This window comes from Dermacentor albipictus, chromosome 1 (assembly GCF_038994185.2).
Source record: "Dermacentor albipictus isolate Rhodes 1998 colony chromosome 1, USDA_Dalb.pri_finalv2, whole genome shotgun sequence".
NCBI classification, from domain to species: Eukaryota; Metazoa; Arthropoda; class Arachnida; order Ixodida; family Ixodidae; genus Dermacentor; species Dermacentor albipictus.
In genome coordinates this window covers 270,093,888-270,120,148 of record NC_091821.1, presented here as the reverse complement: position 1 = coordinate 270,120,148, position 26,261 = coordinate 270,093,888, and the positions used below count along the sequence as shown (strand labels likewise).

The window sequence follows — 26,261 nt, the reverse complement described above, 5'->3', positions numbered from 1 at the left end:
TTGTAGCTCCATTAATACGTAACGCTTCACTTAAATTGTGGTGCGAATGTTCTACTTAAGCTGTACCCTACGCGTCTACAAAATTTGTCCGAACCGTTTCAGGGGCCCTTTAAGTGCAACTGTTATTAAACGTAATATATATCATATATACATGGGGTTCGGAAAGCTAGTCGGGCCCCAGCTCCCCGTAGAAAAATGAAAGCTTTCTACCTATGTGCTTATGTAACTGATCTAATATGACTCCTGACCATGGATCCTATTAGCCAGCCAGTGCCACATGGTGTATTCTTACTTTAATCCTAGTGAAAGCTGTCCACCAACAACATTCACTACAATTGGCTGAAACAACAGAAACAGATTGATCAGCTTGACTGTGACAAGAAGTGACGATATACTGGGCACAAAAGTTGGGCCGTCAACCACAATAACATGTGGGCTCCAAGACCAGCCGGGTATTGGATGTCGCACTTCTGAAACTGAATAGGGTACTGTAAAGTGGATTTATTGTTGTTCCACAGGGCTACAGGTGGAAAACTCATTTAAATTATAAAACTTGTTTGTATGTAAGCAGTATCTATCACTAGCATGAGAAATGCTCATCCTAGTAATATATTTTTTTGCTAACAAAATGTTTGCTCTAAAGTATAAATCCCACGCAAGTGATCTTGTGCGCAATGGCAACATGATGGACACGGCTGTCGTGTTCGCCTGTCACCTAGCAGTTGTACCCCACATGAACGACAACTTTGGGTAATCTCTCCCTGGTGTTGCCGGCATGAGGGCAGCAAATATGCACCGAAACTGGCATAGTGCATGTTTTGTTAAGTTTGTCTTTTACTGTAAAGAGCAGCATAAAATATTTCTTAAGGTCTTGCAGTAGGCCCTCATTCTTGCACATAAAAATTGGTCATTTGCTCAGTCCGTGCGACAATTGGTAGTACTTGACTGATGTACATTTAGTTCCAACATTGCACTAATAGCTAGTCGCTTATAGCACTTCCGGGCGACGAGTGATCTGCTTGCGCGACGGCCGGTTTAGTTGCTCAAAACTGTTACTCATCACCGCCACGCACAAAATCGCTCTTGTGGGGTATGGGCTTAAAGAAATCTGCTAACTGAAACATTTAGTGTTTTCACAAAACATGCAACAGTCAGCCGAACAAAAGTGTCTAGGGCCAGAAAGCCATGTTATTTATGTGTGCTGTGGACGTGCCCACACATTAAACCAGCCCCACTGCTTCAGTCAATTGAGGTACATAGTCGGGGCACAGTCTTTCCAAGGATCAAGGTCAGACCACAGACTCCAGTGCTTGCTTTGAGCTAGCCGTTAGTAAACTCAATACATCTGCCACCATAACCTGCTTACCTGGTGCCACGTATGAAGAAACATGAGTATGATGATGTGGCTAGATATTTTGACATAACTAGCCAACAATGCTACTCCAGGTTGCAGGCAACTTGTCCTGCTTGCAGACTGGTGCAGCCAACTATGCTACATTCAATTAGTTTTTCTGCATTTTGGCTCATGAGTTCCGTTGCAGAGGATAATTAAACAAATTTTATTTGTTTCCAATTTTCACTCCCTGGTAATAAAATAGCGCGATACTCATGCATTACACAAATTCAAGAAAACAAAGAGCTTCCGATATACCAACAACGATTGCTTGCAGTTTCACGAAAGGTAGCACAACACACTGGGTAACTATAGTTCTTAATGGTCACACATTTTTGGCACCTGCTGAAACTGAGGCAGTGTCTGCACGCGAAACAGAAGATGAGCAGCCATAATTAAGGTTTTAAGACATACTCTGGTCTGCATTAAAAAACACAAACAAAGAAACGCCTACGCGGGAACATCAATCACCGCAAGAGAAGAATCACACCTTGGTAGGATTAATCCACGTGAAACAGAGAGAGGCTTCAGGCTTTGTAACTGGAGCGATGCAGAGAACGAAGAGCCCACATTGCCAGTGGGACGTACTGTGACGAATGATCGCAAGCTGGCGGTTGCCCCTTTGGTCGCCGCTGTGAAGGTACGGCCAAAACCAACCTTTGCAATGTTACCTAAAATAAAAAATAAGCAGCTGTTTGTTCAACTATTATTTCAACGCGAAAGGGAACTTACTCAAAAGCGAAGGCAGCATACGCGCACCTACAACACACGCCATGCTTGCGTGTTATGCGCCCATGTGCGGCCTTTGCAAGCGTCGGTGATCAGCGTATTCAATTAGTAATAACATGTTCTACAGCTTTATATATATATATTTTCTTTCAGGATGTTATTGTTGCATTACTTGCATATTGTATAAGAAACAAATATTATATATACAGCGTTGTTTCGCGTTGTTTATATTCATGCACGTTCGTACGCAACCCGCATGCGAATTCGGCCTACTGTTTTCTCGGGACTGGCGGCCGGCAAAATGTGGCGATCTACACGAAAGGTTTCTCAACGATATTCTCTGCTGGTAAGCATTTACTGCCGCTCATCACAAAAAGTTGACAATGAGCTAGACGGCTTAATGTGCTTTTATGCCTGACGGCTTGTTCTCGCCTATTTTGAAAGTTTTAAGGCATGTAAAACACGAGGTAACCCTAATTCTTGAGTACACACTCAAGGTTACATTAGTGTCATATTTGAATAGGTATGAAGGGCACTGGTTTTAAGAGTTCCTTTTCATTGACAGGTAAACGTGCTGAGTGTTATTGGTGCTGTACCAACATGTAATCTAAGCCGTTGCTACTGCTCATTCTGCATTTGATAAGTTGTTTGAGAATTGTGGCTCGAACTTTCCGCAAGCTAAGCGATTTGTAGTTTCTTGTAGCCGGAGAGGCGATGTCTGCTGCTAAATGATGTAATGGTGACTGCAATATGTTTCAGTTCACCGGCATACAACAAAAATCCAGACCTCCCGCTCAGAGCCGTCGGCAGTCAACGAGCTCCTCTGCAAGGTTGTAACTCTTAGTTGTTCCTCACATTTTTCCTTGATGAAACGTGTTGGCTTATGCATGCTATTATGTCACGGCACCTCAGCTTGCACCGCGACTTCCGAGATTTGAAAAATTTGAATTCAAATGAGCGACAAAAAAAAAAAAAGAACGAGCGACTCTTGTTAGCCTTAATGTGACCAAGAAACCTGTACGGGCTCCGAAACGTGCTTTTTCACCTTGGCTTGGTCAGTTACCGTAGCGTCTTCATTGAAAGTAGTTTTGTGCTGCAGGTTCTAGAGTAGAGAGAGAAAGAGAGAGGTATAGAAATTAAGGGTAGGTAGCGAAGTTAAGCATAAAGTCCGGTTTGCTACCCTGCACTGGGGAAACTAGATTTTGTTCTCTAGTAGTTTATGGTACTGTGCAGAAGAGCCTTTCGAAATTGTTACGTTTGAGTTTTACAAAGCTTAATTCAATCAATTTAATTTACAAATCAAATTTACAAATACTCAATTTACAAAGCAATTTAATCAATGAAGACAAGTGGCTCTCCGCTATCCAGAGCCCTGATGCCGGGGCGCAACTATGGGCTGTCCAGAGGGCCCACGATGCGGCGGTCGGGCAAGGCCTGACTGTCCCAACGTGGGAGCGGCCCGCAGCGCGCTGAGTTGCGTACCTCAGGACCTTATTAAAGTTTTGCATCCATCCATCCATCCTGATTTTACTCATTCGGGCCTCTATAATAAAGTATACATTTTGCATTGAACTTCATGTGACAAAGCTTAAATAGATAAACAAAATAAATATATAAGAGAACGATGTAGATAATTTCATCTGTGTGGTAATGTGAAGCTGTAGTAAATATGAAATACAGCCAACCAAATTGGCTGATAGCAAGATCCTGTATTCTGGGTCGAAGAATGCTTTGCATTCTTCGAGCCAGTTTTTGCGAATGTATCTTGACCTCGCCATTTTCATGGGCCAATCTTGGAGATAGTGCTCCAAATGTATGTGCTACTAGGGCCTCTTGTTGGCCCCAGTATGCTTTGCCCAGCCATGAGCGTCCAACTAACCTCTAAATGGATATTTTGCAATAAAACAAATTCACAGTAACAAAGTGTCATTGATTGGTCTGCAGCCCCCTAAAGTGGCATCTCCATCTCACAAATCGTTTGCAGCACTGTGGAAACTGCAGGAGTCCTTAGCCAATAGGAAGGCCAAATGCCCCTCAAGATGTATATATCTGCGCCGTGTCGTCTGTTCAATGGCTGCTGAATTTGCTGTACATGACGGGCATGCGTAAAGGCCCCAACATGTCATGTATCACTGTAACATATGTACCAAGCAAAGCATTACTTCGAATCCTGCCTTTGATTGGACAGTTACGCCCGAAACTATATTTTGCATCACGAGGATATTGCCTATGTACACCTTGTACTTCTGGCAGGGCTGCAAACTACTTGAGATGAAGTATAAGCCTCCATGCGAGGTTGTTTCACTCCCCTTGGCAGGAACCCTCTGTGTCAGGCCTAGTGGTGAAGAAAGGAACATGCCAGCATTTGCCTTCAAAATTCTGCCAGCAGACAAGTCGCGTGGTCGCGGGCAGCCAGTGGGAAAAAGCTGCCAGCAACTTTTTGCCCTGCCTGCTTGGCCAGCTGCTGGCAATATCGCCACCTGCCATGTATATATTTAAATAAATAAATAGGTAAATAAACAAAACTGTCCAATGGGCAGATTCTCATAAAGGACCTTTGGTACAGAAGCCCGATACTGTAACCATTATGCCATGGACGCATGCATTGACAAATGGAATAGAAAATCCTTAAGAATTACCCACATGCAAACCAGCACATAAAGACGCTTGTAATGCTTTCCATAAGATGTCAGCTACAGTTGAGTCTGCCAAATTTTTCTGTGCTTCTGATTTCTGTGTTCGTTGCTACTCATTGCTATATGTGTTGTCTCTACGAGTTGATATTTAATTTGCGTATAAAGCTGGATACTACACACCTTAGAAAGAAAAGAATGAAAACAAATGACTGACATCTTAAGACTGTTTGGTGGTTGCCACAAAGGAACTGGGGATGCACAGACTGCACTTTTAACAAATAAGGAGCCTGTAATGCTGCTATTAAAATCAAGGAAATATGACACTTTTCACAATCACTTTTTGCCCCCTTGTTGCATTCCAGCATTTATATTGCAAAGAAATTTGTGACACCAATTGTGATCAAGTTTTTGAGTGGTACACTTCATTTACTTGACATTTGCCCTGGCTTTTTATCCTTGAGGCAAAAGGAAACAATGCACTCTTCAATGAATAGCACAAAATTGTAATTCAGGGTGTCTACCAACCGGGAAAACCGGGAATTCTCAGGGATTTTGAGTAGTCTGGAAAAAGTCAGGGAAAACTCAGGGAATTTGGGCCTATATCAGGGAAAATTAGCGGCAATTTTATTGGAAGGGTCGAAAGTCGCGGTAATGCTGGCTTGAGCAGCAGACATGAATCGCAGTGAATCGTCTTTGACGCCCTGTCGTCGGCTGGATGAGTTGCCAGTGTGCAGTCAACGACCGACTTTCCGGATTCCCGATAATTTGGATGGCTTCGCGGCACCGCCACGTATCCCATAGAGTCAACGCATCAGAACGTGTGAAATTTCGGACGCAAGAACCCTTCGCCGTCCGATTTTCCGGACGTTTTGTCGTGACAGCAGGTCCGAAACGGCAATAATCAAAGGCACCACCGCTGCCGTTTCGATTACTTCGCCACCTCGAATCGGCACTCTCGCGCGCAGATCCGCTGGCAGCCGTTGCCACCACTGCGGCAACGCTAGGCCTAGCTGCTTCGACGTTCGCAATGAAGTTTCTTGCCGTTTGGTGCTGAGTTTTTTATTGAAAGAATTAGCTGCTGTCAGCAATGGCACGGACTCTGCTTTTGTAGTCCTCGCGATTGGCTTAGAAACTTAGAAAACACGGTGCGTTGCATAATGCCGGTTCCCGAAAGTCAGCTTCGCCTTTGTACAGAAATGTTACATGGTGAAGCATGCGCAAAAGTATTGCAGTGAAGCATAACAAGCGTGGGAAGGGGCTATTGCCACGGAAAACAGTATGTATTCCTTAATTATACACACGTGCACCCGGTATTTCCTGTCACAGTACGAGCGCCGATATGCCTAATATGTGTACCGACAGGCCTTCAGAGCGTTTTCGAACGTGCCTGTGGAGGTTTGAGCCCCTAAGGGCAGTAAATGACACGCATTTATTTTTTTCCAACTGGCCGATTTTTCGAACGTTTTCGTGACCCCTAGGGAATTATAAAATCGGCCGTGGACTGTGCAACTGACCAAGATGCTTCAAATGGTCCTTGGGGCAAACGAGTGGCAGAAGGAGGACAAGAACAGAAATGATGTATGCATTGAGGAATAAATGGGAAATAAAGCTTGCTGCCGCCGTTATGAAGGAGCTTGAGCTCAAAAAACAGTTTTGGCTGATGCCGAGATGCAGGTGTCCCGCATCCAAACCAAAATAAACTCTTTAAAGCAGTGAAACACAACACTCAGGCGTCGTGCGCGGGCTGAGAGTATGTCGAGACAGTTGAGGTTGACTTACGAGTGGTTAAGAGAGAATCTCAATTGTGACAGAGTTCGGACCTCATACCACTGAGCTTGCTATCAGTTGATAGAGATTGCTCATATATTCAAATATATTCACTTCTATGTGCATCTCCTTTTTATTCGTATTTGTGAATGTCCGACTTATTTGCAATTTTTTTTTTCGAAGACACTTTATTTGCTGTGCATTTTACTAACCCCTGCCTTCTATTCTCTTTTTGAATAACATAAACACTACTCCTTAGTATTCAAATTGGATTAAGTCGCTTTTTAATTTTTTTCATGTGCTTACTCGAGAGTGACAGCATCAGGCGATATGGTTCCAGCCCGTCTTGACATAAAACATAGTTTTGCATCACTCAGGGAAATGGGCAAAGGCACTCAGGGAAAACCTGGAAAACTCAGGGAATTTGGAAATGTCAACTTGGTAGACACCCTGGTAATGTACTTCAAGAGATGTAAATTAAAATAGAATTACTGTAGATTACAGATAGCACAGTGAATGTCTGTACAATTTCTTTTAGAGATCACGCCTGTGTTGGAGATGATTTTTGTAAAATGAAATGTATTTCTGAACCTTCCAAGCACCCCACTTTGTTGGAATTTCTGCCATGAATGACAACTTAGTTAGAAGTAATCACAGCTCTGAACTCCTTTGTGACATCAGCAGGCCTTTATAGCAGGCTGTGATGTCTTTCTTCTCAGATGACACTTTTGTCTCAAGAACAACTTCTTTGTAATGCATTGAACATCATCTTTGTCTGCTGTGCTATTGCTTGATGTGTCCTCTTTGTGCATGCATGCAGAGGGGCTGCCACGGGGAGTATGCATGGCACACAATACCCTGGACAAATTGTCAAGCACCAAAGTTGCATTTTAGCACAGTACTTGGTGCATACGGCTCCCAATTGCATTTTGTGGCAAGGGTATGAGTTCTATCACCAGGTAGTGGTGGGCAAAGGGTTGTTTTGCTTTGCCTATATTGAAGCAGAGATTGAGGAGAAGGCCTGACAACACAATGGTGTAGTGACAACAGTGGGAATCAGCGTAGTGTAGAGCTCATGTTAGTGCATGCACAGTGAAGTTCTACAGTGAGAAGGGCCTGATTATGAAAGACAGTACAAACACTAAGGATGGCACACTGTGCAGAGAAATGCATACACCATTCATTGCCATGCTGTAGCAGGTAGAATGGACAAGTGCTAAAACTGACTCAATTTGGTGATTGTTGACACAGTGTGAAAATGCAAAGTGTTTCCTGTGTGTCCTGTTGATATAACAAAATCCTAGCTGAAAGCATGTCTTCCTGATGCTTTGGCTGAACAGCTTGGTGTTACATATTTGGTTATAGCAGAAACGTACAGTTGGTGTTCGCAAGCTCTGTTTCCTACAAGTCCTGCGGTGTCCCCTTGTTGGGCTCCACAGTGGGTGGCTGGCATTACTACTGAAATCTGAAATACATTCATAGACAGTTCTTTCTCCAAACTTCCTGATCACCTTCAGAAATGAGAGCGCACCGAAATAGTTTTGCAGGTTTTTTCAGCAACAAGAGAGCAAACTTCCTGTGGTTTCACGTAATACATACTGATAAATGAGAAAAGGTAGTGAGGTTGATCTTGCCATTCCTCATTTCGAAATGCCTGACTGCAGCTCTTGGTGGAGGCTATAAAGTAACAAAGACGGCAAGCGGGGATCTCCTTTTGGGAACTCCGAGATAAGAAGCATGACAAGCTCTCTAACCTATTGTCATTCGGTAACATCCCAGTTACAGTATCACCCCACTGTGCCATGAACGCCACCCGTGGTGTTGTCTCCGATGAGGACTTAATGGAACTGACTGAAAATGAATTATTAGAAGGCTGGACTGAACAGAATGTTATTAATGTTAAAAGAATTAAGATAAGGCGTGAGGGCAAAGAGATTAAAACTGAGCACATAATCCTTACTTTTGGTTCGAGTTTACTGCCCAAGAGTATTGAGGCAGGTTACGTCAAAATCCGGGTCAGGCCGTACGTTCCAAATCCTCTGCGATGCTTCCAATGCTAGCGATGGACAGAGTTCACACAACTGCTGAGGCCAACAGGCATGTGCTAAATGTAGCTCCCATGAACATTTATCCGAAACATGGGAAAACACTCCGCACTGTGTCAATTGCGATGGCAAACATGCTGCATAGTTGTGATCCTGCCCGTCCTGGAAGAGAGAAAAAGAGATTGTAACAATCAAAGTTTAAGAAAATGCTGTAGAACTTCGTTCATATGTTGTGGAAAAAAATGCAAGAAAGAACATACCAACCGGAAAAATGTACAATCTGAACAGCTAAGAAAATTTGACAAACTCGACTGTTGTTGACATCTATAAAATGCAAAGCGTCGTGCTGATTGTGGCGGCGCTGACGCGCTTAGAGCTGGTGGTGCTCCAGTGGCTTGAGACGCAGTCTGTTGTTTTCTGATTGTGTTGTGTTTTAAGAGGGCAACAGGAAACCGGAACGAAATCGAGCTGGTGGGCAATACTGGATGCTGCCGAAGCAAAGCGAATTGTGATGCCCACATTGCGCTGCCTGCAGCAGTGAACGGCGGCATTTTAAGATTGTCGCCTACTAAAGCGTGCAGTACGCTACCATGCAATGGAACTACGCCCCATGCGCTGTAAAACAGATAGGTGAAGATGCTTATCGCAATAGGTCTCACGGCGATAGCCGTGAATGCTGCGTGCGACGACTGACCTTGGCGGAGATTTGCTGCTATCGGAATAAGAATGTTGTGCCTCTCGCCTTATTCACATGCGATCTCTAGTGGCCAGAAAATGTGTAGCAGTCTGCAGCAGCGAATGGCAGCACGTTTCGGTTATTGCCTACAGGCATGTTCACACCGAAGGCGGAGCTGCCAAAGCGGGCGAGCGGAAGGTGAGTAAACTCCTCGCCAGGTGGGTAAAAGCGGGCGGAAAATGAGGCTGTTACTGGAGCTCTCTGCTTTGCCGCAGCCAGTCAGAACGCCAGACGACGGTGGCGAGACTGGAACGTGCGGTGAGGACGGATGACCAGTGCTATGACATGGCGCCGCGTGTGCCATGAAAATGTTAGATGCTCCACCTCCTCGGCAGCGCGGGCAGTCAGGCAAGCCGTCCGGTTTGAACAGGAACTCGCACTCACCGCCTCGCCGCATTGAAAATCCGCTTTCGATGTGAATGTGCCTTAATAGAGTGTTTGTTTTAGCGCTCCGTTCCGCTCAGCAGAGTGATTTAGTTGAGCGTCCTTACGGTACGCTCCGCTCCGAGTTGCCCCGCTAAGCCACAACAGCGGGCGATTTTCACGTTTTAGTTATATGTTTAGCGTAGCGGACCTTTCGTAGTTGCAGCGCCCTTTGGCCAAATTCAGAGTAATGAAAGAAAATAAAAACACCCACTGATCACTTGTATAAAGTAAAACAAATATATGTAACTTATTTGTCCATGAAGTATCTAGACGTGTGCTTGTAGTGCGTTACCGGTCCATTTTTTCCAGTGGAAAATAAAGCGCTGTCTCAGGAAATGCCACGTGATAGCCAGTGAGCTTGCTTTCTGCATGCAATCCCATCCTTTGATGCCAAAGCACTGCGCAGTACGCTCTGCTCAGACAGCTCTTGTAAGCAGACCGTGTTTGTTGTTCTGCTAGCCTGCTTGCGGCTAGGTGGAGGGCATATTCGCGCTTTCGCTCCTCTCAGCTGCTGAGGGGTGCGTAAAAATGCTAATCTAAAACTCTAGCAGCTGACAGGAGCGGAAGCGCGAATGCACATGCACTCCGCTTAGCCGCAAGTAAGCTAGCAGAGTGAGAAACATGGTTCGCTTATCACACCGAAAGCAGAGCGTCTAAGCGGCAAACCGGATATTCAACGCGACGAGGCGGTGAGCTTGCGGGCCTGTTCAGACCGGACGGCTTGCCTCGCTGCCGTCGTCGAGGAGGTGGACCATCTAGTGTTTTCGTGGCGCACGTGTCGCCATCTCGTGGCACCAGTCGTCCGTCCGCACTGTGCGTGCACCAGTGCCGTCACCGTGCCACCATCGTCTGGTGTTCTGATTGCCTGCGGCAAAGTGGGGCGCTCTGGCGGGCGGAAAAAAATTTGTCTGCGAGCGATCTGGCTTGGCGCCTCGTTGTCCACACGCTTTTACCTGCCTGGTGAGGAGGTTTACCCGCTTTCCGCTTGCCCGCTTTGGCCGCTCCGCCTTCGGTGTGGAGGCGTGGAGCGTCGCTGCCATCTTTCGCTAGTGAGGGTGGTCGATGCACGTGTGTGTATTGAGGCACCTCACTTGCCTTGCTCTTTCCAAGATGGCTGCCTCCTGTGCCATGTTCTTGACCATGCGGTGCACTTCAACCACGCTTTTATGTTCGTCTATGCAGCCAAGCCACAAAAGTGATTACGCATGCACGAAGGTTAATGTTTGCTAAAGGAAGTTGCAAGTTGCCACCCATTTGAAAACCCCGCAGTATTGGAGGATGTGCTGCACACTGTGCAGCACGTTGGCATTGGAAAGGATTGGATTGGATGCGGAATGCAAGCTCGCTGGCTATTGCGTGGTGTTCCCCAACACGGCACTTTATTTTCCACTAGATAAAATGGACTGGTAATGAATTACAAGCACACGTCTAGATACTTCATGGACAAATAATTTAAATATAGTCATTTTACTTTATACAAGTGATCAGTGAGTGTTGAATGTACGTACTGAATGCACCAACACTCAACGTTCTGAATGTTGATGCCAAGAAATAGTGTTTTGTGGAACATATGAACCGGTCGGAAATGAGCGTCTCTAGTGGATCATTGTTTGTGTTCTCGATTGCGAACGTTGGTGCCGGGAAAACGTACGTAATGGGAATGTATCGACGAGGTTCTACTGTATTTCCTTTAAGGAAACACAAAGGCAGGGTTCCTACCTGCCAAAGAATAGCTTTGCTGAAGGGGCGCGTGAGGGGACAGTGCCACAACGGCAGCTGTCAGGCCCATATGTAGTAAGCCGGCGGTGACGCCATCTGCCCCCTCGGTGGATACAGCCAGTGCTGCTCCTCCATCCTTGAAGGCACCATCAACCTCTGGGCTGGCGGGATCCAAGGTCTCGTCTTTTGAGGCGAGGCTTTCACAGTAAACCAACTGCTTGCATACCAATATTATTTAATATAAATGCGTTCTTTTAAAAAATGATGGCCTAAAACACAAATGCCAACACCACCCAAGAGCGAAGCAAATACTATGAGCACGCATTATGAACAAAAGATTTTCATGGCGCCAAACGACGAGGAAAATGTGGCGATACGCATTCCTCTCGGTCACCATTGCATATGGCTGCTCATTAGCATAATTCGCGCAGATCATGGAACAACAAATTATGGTGCAAAATCTCCGTAATGGCGGCCCAGCGCAGCGTCATGCAACGTCAAATTGACATTTACGAAATGGCCCTTCTTGTGACGCTCCCCACAGCATATTCCTTCAGCCAATCAGCAAGCTGGCATGGCGGCTATCTTGGATCGCCACCACATATTTGCGAAATTGCAGATGCATTGCTCTAGCTTCTGTACGCTGCCGCTCACTTTCTTTTTGAAGCGCTAACGTCACAATATAGCTGCCAAGAACCAAGAAAATGCATTAGTCGATAAAATTTGCAGTCCACGTCACATTTTGTAATCTTGATGAAACTGCAAAATTGCATTTTGCAAAACTTCCATTTCCCTGCACAAATTTCATGGCACGTGAGCTCTCCACAGCCAATCAAAGAGTCAGCATGGCGGATAATGGCGGTTGTGCAGCTGCCATGCGTGTCGAGAATAGCGTCCCATTCATATGGTGGTACAATGACTGCAGAGCTAGAGTTCCCTCTAGTAATTATTGTAGGAAACTCAATGACGGCAGCTAGGCTAGAAGCCCGTATGAGACGGCCATTTTTCACATGCCAATGGCAATATGGTAACCCGGATTTAGGGTTGTACTCTATTCTAACGTGCATGCAATATTTGAACCCGTTTTATTGGAGAAAAAGTGCGCATTAAATTTGAGTAAATACGTTAAGTCACTGGTACGTAAATGCTGACCGAATGAATCGTACAACCATCCTTTTAATATTGCCGAGCTGAGTGCTTCCTTGAGCGTATGCAGGAGCTCTGTCTGCACTGCGAACTGACAGCATCATGTATGACATGATTAAAAACCTCCACATTGACACGCTGATGACGCTTCTTGCACTTTTTAACTCTGTTTGAGCTGCCGGATACCTTTCTTCCTCATGGAAGAAAGGTATCCGGAAAGGAAAGGAAAGAAAGGTACACGTCCGTGTCGTTTTTATGTCGCGCAATATCATTTAAGCAATGGATTACCAACTAGCCTGGAATGCTGCTCTCAGGAAGAAAGCTATTATTCCAATTTTGAAACAGGGTAAAGACCCATCCGACGTATCGTTATCGCCCGATATCTCTCACAAGCTGCATTTGTAAGCTTTTTGAAAAAATGGTAAATCATTGCCTTATAAATTTTTAGAATTGAAAAAAATATTTAACCCTTTTCAGTGCAGTTTCAGAGAAGGTTGGTCCACAACTGATCATCTTTTGTGCATTGAGGGAAATATCCGGCATACGTTTGTTCATAAACAGTTCTTATCGATATTTCTCGATTTGGAAAAGGCATGCAGTACAACGTGGTGCTACGAAATCTTGCGAGACTTGTCGGAAATGGGTATCTGTGGGAATATGCCAAACCTAATAGAAAGCTATTTGTCTAATTGTACCTTCCGTGTCAAAATTGGCAATTTATTGTCACGTCCATTTATACAGGAAACTGGTGTACCTCAGGGAGACGTACTCAGCTGCACATTCTTTATTGTTAAGATGAACACACTCCATGCCTCATCGCCACCGGCTTATTTTTTTATTCCATCTATGTGGACGACATACAAGTAGGCTTTCTTGTAATCTCGCAATGTGTGAGAAACCGGTACAGCATCGCTAAACAAGCTGTCCAAGTAAGCAGATACAAATAGATTTAAAATCGACCCCCACTAAAGTTCTTGTTACATTTAGAAAAAAAAGAGGCCTGGTTCCAGATCCTTGTGTAGAACTGTGTGGACAACAAATACGTGTCAACAAAGCACAAATTTCTGGGTATTATACTTGACTCCAGGCTCACTTTCATTCCACATGTAAAATATCTTCAAGCAAAATGTCTAAAAACAATCTATCCCTCACATTCTAAAACATTCTATCCCTCACAACATGGGGTAGCGGTAGGACGTGTTTAATGAGTCTTTACAAGAGCCTAATGCAATCACGATTGGGCTATGGTGTCATCGTATATAACTGCCGCCCCGAGCACGCTAAAGATGCCAGATCCTGTCCACCACCTAGGTATCCGCTTAGCCACTAGTGCTTTCAGAACAAGCCCTATTGAAAGCTTATACATAGAATCAAATGAGTGGTAACTCCATCTGCAGAGAACATACATCTGCCTCACATATTTTCTCAAAATTCATTCTAATCCTGAACATCTATGTTCTAATACTGTTAATGATATGATGTGTGCTACACTTTTGTAATTGTACCTCTGTAAGACAGCCTTTCTTGCTGCATGTGAGGGAGATTAGCGATGAAATGCATGTCTCACTCCTCGAACATAGCTTAATGCATCCAACCAAGTTGTTACGTTTACGGCACTGCCGCATGAAGGCGCCACCAGTCCAAACTCATCCTGTGCCCTGTGCCTATAATTACCTTTTGCCCTCTTTACCTTTTTGGAGCCTTAATGTGTTTCATAAACAAAACTCGTACTTAACTCCAACCTTTTCCTTAATATTATCACCTCAAAATAGGAACATTCATTAAGGTAGCCCGGCAGATATCTTAATGCACCATTTGCACAGTGCAAGATGGCCAACCACTGCCACAGCTTTTCAGAGCTCGTCGATTTCAATGCCCTGTGTGGGCGAGTGTTATGCCGAGTCAGAGTCTGAGTCTGAATGAGCCCAGGGATGCTTTCAGTCTGACTGAGCTTAGCTTGATCAAGTGCAGCCTGATGTGAGTTTCAGTGAGCCCTACTAGTTTTGTATGTGAAGAGCTTTTACATAAGTAAGGTATAACTTAAAAGTAGACTTGAGTAGTTATGTTTATCATACCTATGCTCTACTTTGACCCCATTTTGCTGCTTTGATAGCAGGTCACGTTGCATGCAGGGTGTCTCCCAACTGGGAAAACTGGGAAAACCTGGAATTCTCAGGGATTTTGAGTAGTCTGGTAAAACTCAGGGAAAACTCGGGGAATTTGTGCCTCTATCAGGGAAAATTAGCTGTAATTTTATTGAAAGGGTCGAAAGTCGCAGTAACGCTGGCTCGAGTGACGGACAGGAATCGTAATGAATCGTCTTTGACACCCTGTCGTCGGCAGTTGCTAGTGTACAGTCAACGACCAACTTTCCGCATTCCCGATAATTTCGATGGCTTCGCCGCACCACCCATAGAGTCAATATATCAGAACGTCTGAAATTTCGGACGCAAGAACTCCTCGCTGTCCGATTTTCCAAATGTTTTGCTGTGACCACAGGTCCGAGACGGCATTAATCAAAGCCACCACCACTGCCATTTTGATTACCTCGCCGTCTCGAACCGGCGCTGTCACACACAGATCCGCTGGCAGCCGTAGTCACCACTGCGGCAACGCTAGGCTTAGCTGCTTCGAAATTCGCTATGAAGCTTCTTGCTCTTGGGTGCTGTATTTTTTATTGAAAGAATTCGCTGCTGTCAGCAGTAGAATGGACTCCGCCTTTGTGGTCCTCGTGATTGGCTTAGAAGCTTGGAAAGCACGGTGCGTTGCATAATGCCAGTTTGTTACTTGTTGAAGCATGCGCAAAAGTATTGCAGTGAAGCATAACATGCGTGGGAATGGGCTATTGCCACGGGACACAGTATGCATTCCTTAATTATACACGCATGCACCCGGTATTTCCTGTCACAGTATGAGCACCGATATGCCTAATACGTGTACCGACAGGACTTCAGAGTGTTTTCGAATGTGCCTGTGGCGGTTTGAGCCCCTAAGGGCTGTAAATGAAATGCCTTTATTTTTTCCAACTGGCCGATTTTTCGGACGTTTTCGCGGCCCCTAGGGAGTTTGAAAACTTGGACGTGGACTGTGCAACTGACCAAGAAGATTCTTCAAATGGCCCATGGGGTGAACGAGTGGCGAAAGGAGTACAAGACCAGAAAGGACCTACACATTGAGGAATGAACGGGAAAGGAAGCGTGCTGCCGCCTTTTTGAAGGAACTTGAGCTCAAAAAGTGCTGGCTGATGCCGAGATGCAGGTGCCCCTCATCGAAACCAAAATAAACTCTTTAAAGCAGTGAAACACAACGCTGAGGTGTCGTGCATGGGCTGATAGTATGTCAGGACAGTTGAGGTGGAGTTGCGAGCTGTTGAGAGAGAATCTATATTGTGACAAAGTTCAAGCCTCATACCACTGAGCTTGCTATCAGTTGATAGAAATAGCTCATATTCGAAAATATTTGCTTCTGTATGCATCTCCTTTTTATTCGTATTTGAGAATGTCCGACTCCATTTGCAACTTTTTTTGAAGACACTACTTAGTATTCCAATTGGAGTACGTCATTTATTTTTTATTTTTCATATGCTTACTAGAGAGTGACAGCATCGGGCGATATGGTTTCAGCCCGTCTTGACACAAAACATAGTTCTGCATCACTCAGGAAATTTTTCAAAGGCACTGAGGGAAAACCTGGAAAACTCAAGGAATTAGGAAATGTCAGCTTGGTAGACACCCTGTGCAGGGCTTGGGATTTTGCCGAGACCTGGGAATTGTCACCACTGCAAGAGCATGTGATGTGCAAATGAAAGCTGCAAGTTTCTCGTTTTTTGTCTTTTCAGTGGATCAGCCAAAACCATCGCTGTCACAACTGGTGTGGCTACTGTAGGCATCGGTGGGGCTCTTGCCTATGCAAAATTCGATTTGGACTTCAGGCACAAACTAGAAAGCAGCCTTCCGTATGGAGACTCCCTTATCGGCAGCATTCTTGGACCGGCTGAAGTACCTGTGTAAGTACTGTGGACGGCGCATGTCACTGGGTTTATTGCATTTGTGCTGCACTTTTTTTTGCTCTGTTATTATGTAGTGACAGCGAAATCCACAGCAATCACTTGGACATTATTTTTACTTATTTACCTGGAAACAAATGTAAGTTTCACATCTGAGTTGGCATTTGTAGAGGTGTACTATACCATATTTTTCCACTTATAACTCCACCAAAATTTTAAAAAATTTAGCAGTAATGTCGGAATGCAGATTATATGCGAGTTTCGCCTAAAGGAGTGGCTGCACGGCAGCATGGCACGTGCTGCCATGAAGCCGCACCTCAAGGCAATGTTCTTCGCTATTCAAAGTTTCGTTATGTCCAAGGGAACCCCACCCTCTGCCTACTCCTGTGTACGGCGATAGCGATAGTGCATGTGGCACCAGCAAACGAACTTGGATCATGATGAGCTCAATGCTCAATGGCCGTCCTATACAGCACAGCAGAAGCTAAAGTTTATGCCAAAGATGGGGGGGGGGGGAGCTGCTGGCCAAAGGTACGACTTGGACGCGTTGTGCATCCAGAAATGGACTGATGTCGCAAAGATGTGAGCGTTGTTTTATGCAGTTATTTCCGCTGGTTATACAAGATTTTTTTTTTTCGGGCTGTTGTAATTTCTGGTGTGGGTTGTATGTGGTGGCTGATTATACACGAAAAAATACAGTATGTAGCTGGGTTTGCTGCCACAGAAGTCTCCTTGTAATAACCTTTGAGCACCAAGAACTGTTCTTTATGTAAGGGATGATGGCATTCATTGCCTGCACGTGACAAGGCATTTTCACAACTATTAATGACTGCTTTCTTTAACCCTATAGGGGTCACATTTTTTTCGGAAACTGTGTCCCATAAGGTCGGATTTTTTTTTTCATTTATTGCAAGTGGCGGCAGCACAATACGAATTGTTTATAGAAGTCGCAGGAGGTCCCAGCTCCATTGGGCGGCGATTTGTTCCAAAAAGGTGTTTTTTTTTCGTATGTTCTCACACGGCTGTACATATACAGCCATGACAATTTGGGGTTTGTTCCCGTTGCTGTACATGTGCAGTAGGCTAGGCTTAGCTAAGATCGCGGTCTGAAGACCATTTCTTGGGGCGCTGGTCGCATCGCGATGCCTAGCACTTGGTCCTTAAGGGCCGCCACACCATCGTACGGAGCTTCAACCAAGAAGTGATGCAGGATGTTAGTGAAGAAGATGAACACCATCATGACGGCAATGGACTCCCCGGGACATGAGCGTTTTCCATATGAGAAGGGGATAAGCCGCTCCGACTTCTTCGCTGACTCCAAAGATTAACACCGTACTGCACTAGTAGTTCTTATTTTCTTGTGAAAAAAAAAAATACGACGAGCCTTTGTTAAGACCAAACAAATCTTAACATCCGAATGAAATGATGTTATGGGTGGAAACTGTTTAGAGGTGTGTGTAGTAGCTTCGACGGGGCGGCTGGACGGAAGACCTATGGCATGAGGCCTAAACGGCCGGGGCGCGCAGCGCCGCATTAAAGAGCCGGACTGCTCAAGTCGGGGACCAGACAAAGGATCCTTTATTCCAGCGGGGGGATATACAACAGGTGTACTTGCAGCGTTTGGCGCTCAATGGCGCCCTGATGTGACCGATTCGAAACCGAAACTGGAAGCCGACACAGGATATTACATCACCTCTCCCTTGAGAGAAAAATGCGCCACTCGCTCTCCTCGCAACAAAGCAAGTCATGAGTTAAAGAAGAACACATGTTAGCACTGTAACATGCGTGTTTGGTGATGACTTCTTTATACAATAGAAAATGACATCTTTGGCTTCCTTATTTAAGAGAAACACACAACATAAAGACTGAAAATAAAAATGATTGCACTACAGTTTTGAAGAGTACTCGTCTTGGGAAGACAAGGACGAGGTGCACAATTGCACATACAAATCACACATGATAAAAGTTCACTGAGTACAAGCAAATGCAAACATCTGTGTGCCCCCTTGGACAACACTGATGGGTGGCTGATTCGCTCTGAGCCTGACTCAGAGGCAGCTCTGTGGCTGTCATGAATTGAAAATTGTGCGTATAAGCACTTTACACTCCAAGAATGTTGGGACAGTCACCCCGTGAGGATGCTAAAGACCTAAATAAGGTTCGAACTTTTTAGCATAAAAGACAGATTCGTATGGTGGCTAGTATCGTAGTGATGATGTGCGTACTGCACATTTACGCTGCAAGGAACGTAAGGTATCCCCTATACCAGTAGTAACTGGAAGAAAAGGTGGGAAACCATCATCAAGAAATGGGTAGTCACTGGAGTGACTCTTTTCAGTTAAGGTTTCAAGAAAATCCTGTTGTGCAGGGCATTTCACAAGTTTGGATGCATTCCAACGTTTGCCATTTTCAAGCTTGAAAGTATTGCGACCTACCCTACAGTAAATCTTAAATTGACCTGAGTATTTAGAACTGGACTTTCTTGAGCTACGTACTCAGACAAGATCTCCTGGTTGAAATTGAGGGCATTTTGTTGTGCGACGACGGTCCACGTACGTCTTAACACTTTTGCGCAAGAGCCGAATTCGCATGTAACCACTTCCTTAATAGTCTAGAAGCTGTACTCAGTATCCTGATCCCAGACAAACGGTTGGCCTTGCTTTAGCAGTTTCCTAAGCGGTTCTACAAATTCAACGTACTGCGGGATCAGTTTAGAGTAGTATCGCATGAGACCAAGAAATGAATGCAGAGACTTCTTGTCAGTTGGCTGCGGTGCATCAACAATTGACTTCACTTTGTTTTCCAGAGATGAAATGCCGTTTGCACTGAACCTATGTCCAAGAAAAGTGAGCTCTGGGACACTGTATACACACTTTGCATTTAGCTTCATCCCAGTAGCTGAGATTCTGGAAAACGCAGTTTGCAGATTTTTATCATGCTCAACTTTTGTGTGGCCCAAATCAAACCATCACTTAGGCAGCACAAGGTACCTGGACAGTCTTTTAAAACAGATGACATTATCTGCTGAACAGCGGAAGGCCCAGATGCCAATCCGAAACACACACGCTTGAAGCGAAAGAGACCGTCATGAGTGATGAAAGTAGTAAGCTCATGGCTTTTCTCGGACAATAAAACCTGATGATAAGCGGACTGCAAGTCCAACTTACTAAAGATAGTAGCACCAGCGAGTCGATGCAACGGTTCGTCAGCCCTCGGTAGTGGAAAGGTGTTGATGACAATAGCCTTGTTGGGTTCTCTAAGATCGACGCAAAGTCGAATGGAATTGTCCTTCTTCCGAACGACGATGAGCGGAGAAATCCACTCGGACGCCGTGACTCGTTCGATGATATCAGCTGATTCCAGCCGTTGCAGCTCGGTGGAGACTTGCTCACGGAGAACCATAGGTAGAGGACGCAGTTTCGCTGAGACTGGTTGCACTGAAGCTCGGAGACGAACGTCATGGATGAAGCACTTTACAAGTCCCGATTGTCCTGAGAACAGATGGGCGAACTCCAATGGAGCGTTGTACGGTAGACGAAAGCTGAACGCTTGGGTCAGCTGGAGCTCCTGATACTTGTTGACATATGAGCGAAGACTCTTGAATGTCAATGCCCAAAGCTTGAATTGTACGCACAGACCGGACTGTAATGACTGATTCTGTATCAGTGGTAGCGGATACAAGCTGCGTTCAAGCAGGGGACTGTTGATGCGTTCGGTTCTTCGAACGGCAAACTGAAGCGTAATGTCCCAGTTTTCCGCACGCACAGCAGGAAATGGATCGGATGGATCGAATGCGATGTCATGAGGTGAACCACATCAATAGCAATGGACTGCGATGTCTCGACTGGCTTCGCGGAGTTTGGGCCAGGCGCCATGTTGGCCGGCCTCCCCTGGTTGCGACTTTCCGCCATGCCGTTGAGCGCCATCTCGAATCTGCCGGGTTGAATGAGAAGGGCGGTGGGAACCGCCATTTTGCGTACCTGGGCGAGGAAGGTGAAGGCTGTCTATGCCATCCTGGCGCTGCGTCGGGATGCGCTGAACAGATGAGCTGTTGAAGACTTGAAGTTGTTTGTGAACTTGCTGCACGCTTCGTCCGATTTCCTGGGCTTTCTTGGGCGTGAGGGACGATCCTTCGTAGAGTAACCTTTCTTGTATTCTTGCTGATGCAACGCCTTGCAAAATTTGGTTGCGAAGGGACTCTTGCCAAGCGCCGAACGCACTAGCAGGCGCTAGCCTTTGTAGCGCGGTGACCAAGTCCTGAAAGGTTTCCCCTGGTAGTTGCTTCCTGTGCACCAGGGGATTGGTGCTTTCTTCGTAATGCTGGTCAAAGATGCGAAGAATGTCTTCGAACGTAGTAGATGTCAGGTCCGTTTGCGACGCGAGGTCGTAGTCGAGACGGTGCTTCTCGAAGCCTAAGTTGCTGAGTAAAATGGCTTTCTTCCACTTGTCTTGTAGTGCCTCGCTTCCAGTTGCCTCGAGAAACGTGCAAAAGTAATGTTTCCATGTAAGCCATGGTACTGCAGGAGTACCGGGTAACGCCAGGAAAGGCGGCATGGGGGGTATGAACGCCATGCTGGGCACCGAGAACAAAGGCGGGGGAGTTGCGGTTGACGGAGGAGACGTAGTTACGGCGTCTTGCATGCCAGTAGCAGGAGTAGGAGCACAAGTAGAACAGCAAGGGCATGTAGGAAGTAGAGTAAATGGTTTACCTCGTCGCCAGTTTGTAGTAGCTTCGACGGGGCAGCCGGATGGAGCACCGATGGTACGAGGCGTAAACGGCCGGGGCGTGCAGCGCTGCAAAAAAGAGCCGGACTGCTCAAGTCGGTGACCAGACAAAGAATCCTTTATTCCAGCGAGGAAATGCAACAGGTGTACTTACAGTGTTTGGCGCTGAGTGGTGCCCTGACGTAACCGATTGGAAACCGAAACTGGTAGCCGACACAGGATATTACAGTGTGTACCTCCAAACAGTAAAGGGCTCGCACTGACAGGCATATTTCATTGGGCGGATCGGGCTGCCATAGAAGCCCTACCTGGGCCTGAATTTCTTGCTAGTGCTCCGCTTCCAAAAGGAAGATTACCCAAAGGCCCGTCGTACATGCTGTTCTTCCGCTGGTGTATATAGATTTCTCAGAGTTAGCGAGCACGTAACATATAGAAAATGGAGCCACATCCATGCAGATGAACCGAGCAAGAAGGGGAGCTCAGCTTGCTGCATCTGTCTTTGCTTACGGCTTGTTGTGATGCTGCTGGCTGGTTTGCTGTTCGTCTGGCACTTGTTAAGTGCTGTGCAAGGCATGTTGAATGAGTTTCCAAACAGAAAACGAAGTGCTGTGATTGTCGCCACATGGATGAAGTAAAGTTCCCTGCGAAGCGCTGCACACGTCATGGTGGTCTTGAATTTTGTCGTTGCCCTGCAGCGTCGCCGGAACTGGACAAGGCCTACAAAGGCACGCACTGCCAACGGTCCTCTCGAACTGATAGCCAGATGGAGGCCGCATTGCTTGTGAAGGCTGTCATATATGGTAGCGACTTGCCCGTATGCAACCAGTTACATGGCATGTTTTAGAGTGTGTCATCAGTGCGCATGCCCTGGTAACATGTGGATTCCAGTAATGGAAACACTGCTTTAAATAGTTTGTATTTGTGTATCTTGTTGCTTTTTTCTTACCTTGTTTTCTTTGATGTGAAGCTACAATGTAAGGAGTGGCCAAAGGCAAAAGCAACCAGGAGAATTGAATGGAGGGGACCAAAAGGGATAGCAGAAACACAAATGATGAAATGATGAATGGTTCATTTCAAATCTGTATGGTCAAAACTGAACTACAGAAGCAGTTTTCTTCATCCTAATGGCTTAATTAGCTTCAGGTCAGTTGCTCAAGTCCGCCAGCAGTAGACGCACAAACTCCAAAACTGTGACACGTAAGCTTAACTTGGCTGAACGCGGTCGGCATCGGCTCAAACTGTGTATGCAGATGGCGAGGGCTGAAGTTCGTGCAGCCAACGCAAACACCACTTGCCTCCAATCTCTTGCTCGTCCACAGAAAATGCAACTTCTCACTGCAGCAACTTCTCACGCCATGCACTAGCTCACGATCATCGACTCCTCGTCACTGTCTGCATGATCCCAGCATGCTCTGCATGGAACACTCCTTACGTCATATTGTAGGGGTTGAGGGACGGACTTCGGGATGAAAACAAAACTTGGGAGTATTTATTTTACATTATTTACAGAGAGGTGAGAGTGAAATAACAGTCGTACAGTAATTACGGGCCGGCAGCAACTCGGACGCTGCGGCCTGCGGCAAGAAGTTCTAGAGAGGTGAATCAGAGAATGCTCCAGAATGCTCTGGTATCTCTGGAATGCTTCTTATAAACCCTTCGAGCACTGGAAGTCGCGTCATGTTCGACCAGTGGGAGAGTCCGCTCAGATGACGCCATTTTCGGCCAATGGTAGGCGCCCGTGCCGCGGTGCCACACCAGGCTGAGAGAGTCGCCGCTTGGTCCCCCTTGCTTGATCGCCGTCACAAAAGCCAGGTGGGGGCGACGCTGCCAGGCCTTCCCGGTACATCGCAGCCGTCTTGTTTCGGGACCCACTTTCCTTGCACCAATGCCGGGGTATCCCTTCGTTTTCTGGAAAACTCAAGCATTGAATAGCTCCACCGGCGGCGTATGAACTTGTTTGCACGTGAACTTGCTGGCTCGAGCGCTCCTCTGGAATGTGCTGCGATTCGATGTGGTCTGGGGAACTCGAAGTAGCCTCAGGAAACGGCGCCATATCTAACAATGTGCAATGTGGCCTGTAACAGAGGAGGAGGTAAGGTAGGCTCTTCAAGGCAATTAAATTCATTTGTAAAAAATCTGTGCAACTCCCGAGCTTTTTTTTTTTCTTTTTAGGATGTGACGGAAGCGCTCAGAGGAACCTACCCAGCGAATTTCATCAACATCCGTAGACATAAAAAAATTGCCGGAGTTGCCCTTTAAGTTGTTAACTTGGCCTCGTCTTGTTACCCATCCCACTCCCCATCCTTCCCGGATGGTTACCACATACCAAGAAGGGAGGTCATGCCCGTTAATTACAAAGATACATGCTCACCCATTTATTGCAACAACCTGGAAGTAGATAAGGAAAACTTCAGTTGAAAAATAATATTGTGAAAGCACACCTCAGAAGCAATACATTATTTCTATTGTACCAACTTCATTTAACATACCAGTGCACTAAAAGCAACTGCCCAGCTAGGAAGTGTGTCTTAACAAAAAATTATTTGATGGTTACCAATTTCAAGCATTGGTGAATGTATTACTGACATGCCTGCCTCCGAAAGCAACGCATTAGAAGCATGCTAACGGTGCTGCCACTTCCCAAATCCTAAGGACCTCGTGTGCATTTACAAATGAGATAGCATAGTCAAGCTACAAGTGCTGGTAGTGCATGGTCGAAAAACTCTATTATTATTTATGGGTTAGCATTATAATAATCAAGCATGCAACAGGTGGTTTAAAAATAGAATTTTTATACTTATTGCACTTCCAACAATGGGAATTGTGTAAACTTACTGGTACTCAAGTTAGGTGAACAGTTACATGGTCACTTTTAACTTCTGTTGGGCCAAACAGTAGTTAACTCAAGTGTAGTTAGCAGTGTTACATGGCAGGTTCAGCTGCCATCGACATCCGAATGGCAGTCCCCTTCAACTGAGACTGGTAATCCTAGTCGAGACAAGCCAACTGACAAGATGTCAGCGTGTGTAAGTGGAACGAGCGCACCATCATTGCAAATAATGAGTGCTCCAGTGCCGAACAGGTGTTCGATTTGGTCGCAACCAATGACTGAAATACTAATTGTAACCCAGGAAGACAATTTAGTACAAGTGCGCTCGGTCAAGCACAATGCCCATGTTTACACCCGCATGACCAAACTCGTCACAGTCGCAATCACACACCAAGCGACTTTGAGACATCACCTGCACCTGTATCTGCTGTGCACTGTTGCAAAAACAAGTGGCTGTAGTGAACGTCCTGACCACACACAAGATGGCATTCCGTGCGCATAGAAAAAACTAGCGTGGACACTCGAGAAACGCATGTAAAGACAGAAACCAGGGGATGGGCTTTGCATTGTCTTGGCTATTTGACTGGCTGTTAGATTAACAAAAACAAAAAGCAAGAAACACCGTATTAAAACTAAATAAAAGGTAACTTTTGCCATAAAATATTGTCAGAAAAATACTAGATAGAGAAAGGTGTTTTAGTCGTTTGCCTTCTCCCAGAAAGGATGTTCCACATCCGCTGCCAAGGTTTGTGAGTGGTGGCGCTGGCTAACACTCCTAAGGTTAGTTCTAGTAGTAAGACATAAATACCCAAGCAAGTGGATGGGAAAACGGCGCCACGGTAGCTGAATTGGTTAGAGCACCGTACGCGTAATGCAAAGACATGGGATCGTTCCCCACCTGCGGCAAGTTCTTTTTCATCCACTTTCATTGCCATTAATTTATAAGTTCTTTAATTCAATTAGTAAGTACAAGTAATTTCTCTTATGTTGTCCTTAGTGTCTTTGTTGGCTTCTCATGATATGACTAATAAAAATGGGGCCCCTCAGTTAACCCCCTTTCTTTTCATGCTAAGCGGCTATGTTATTTTATATATGAAAATGACAGTATATTGAAATTTGTGTGTATTGTACATAATTAATTTTAATAATTCTAATTGAAAAGCTTGTGAAGCATGTGGGAGCAAGTTCGTATGCAAGTCTGTGTAGAAGGATCAAGCCCATCCTTACCAGGCAGTCTGCAGATATTGTACTCTGAAAGCTGTTTATTCTTCATTTGCCAGTGGTAGAATTTTTAAGTATTTTCTCGTAAACTTCAGTGTTACTATGCTTGTAATGCCATGTTGTTATGAGGCAAAGCCATCCTGCTCAGTTTTGTATTTTATATTGACAGCAATGGGGCTACGTCAATTTTTATTCTTTATTATGTTTCATGAACAGCCCTCTATTGATTTGGGTAAGCTTTGCACTGCATAATGGTGCTGTAGTGATGCCATAAAAAAGTACCATTTCGAATTTTATGTTAACCTATTTAAAACACTCACAATAAAAAGATGGGAAAGCAAAAGAATGTGAATGATGTGCCTGTGCACCAGCTTCCAAAGCAACACTTTTTCTTAAGCCAGAATATTGGCATTCTAGTCGGTCAAAATTATGCAAATCTTTTTGCAATGCTGGCAGGCCTTGCTCTGTGTTTTTCTGTGCTCTGTGTACTGACTACAGGTAGATTTCGCCTTGCAAAGGCATGTCACTAATATGAAGTGATTTCTTCTGCAGTAGACAGCTACCTGCTGAGAAGGTGAAGGAAAAGGCCATCGAGTCTAGTCTTCTGCGCAAAAAGACTCCAGTGGAGCCATCAAAGGTCAGTGCCTGCCTCTGCAAAGCTTCCTCAGTACTAGAAAATGTTGCTGTCGCAGTTTATTGAGTGTTGCAAAAGCAAGGGTGTCAGGTGCACATGACTTATCTGGCTAAACAGCTGGCCTAGTTGCACTGAAGCTTCCCTCACAGGTGGCATTTTGTAGTGGTCAGTTAAATGCTACATTTGGTCGCATTACTTGACTGTCTTGCCTAGTATAAATCGGAAGTGCTCACGGGCTGCAGCAACAC

At 45.4% G+C, this 26,261-nt stretch overlaps 1 protein-coding gene across 1 annotated transcript in view; it reads left to right on the top strand.

Annotated features, from left to right (window-relative positions):
- Window positions 1-2,335: 2,335 nt before the first annotated feature.
- Window positions 2,336-26,261, top strand: part of Mitofilin (inner membrane mitochondrial protein mitofilin) — a 119,131-nt gene continuing 95,205 nt past the window's right edge. The window contains exons 1-4 of the mRNA XM_065449568.1: window positions 2,336-2,468; window positions 2,882-2,952; window positions 16,436-16,603; window positions 25,932-26,016. Coding sequence (XP_065305640.1) covers window positions 2,379-2,468; window positions 2,882-2,952; window positions 16,436-16,603; window positions 25,932-26,016 — 414 coding nt within the window. The 5' untranslated portion in view covers window positions 2,336-2,378. The remainder of the gene's footprint in view (window positions 2,469-2,881; window positions 2,953-16,435; window positions 16,604-25,931; window positions 26,017-26,261) is intronic.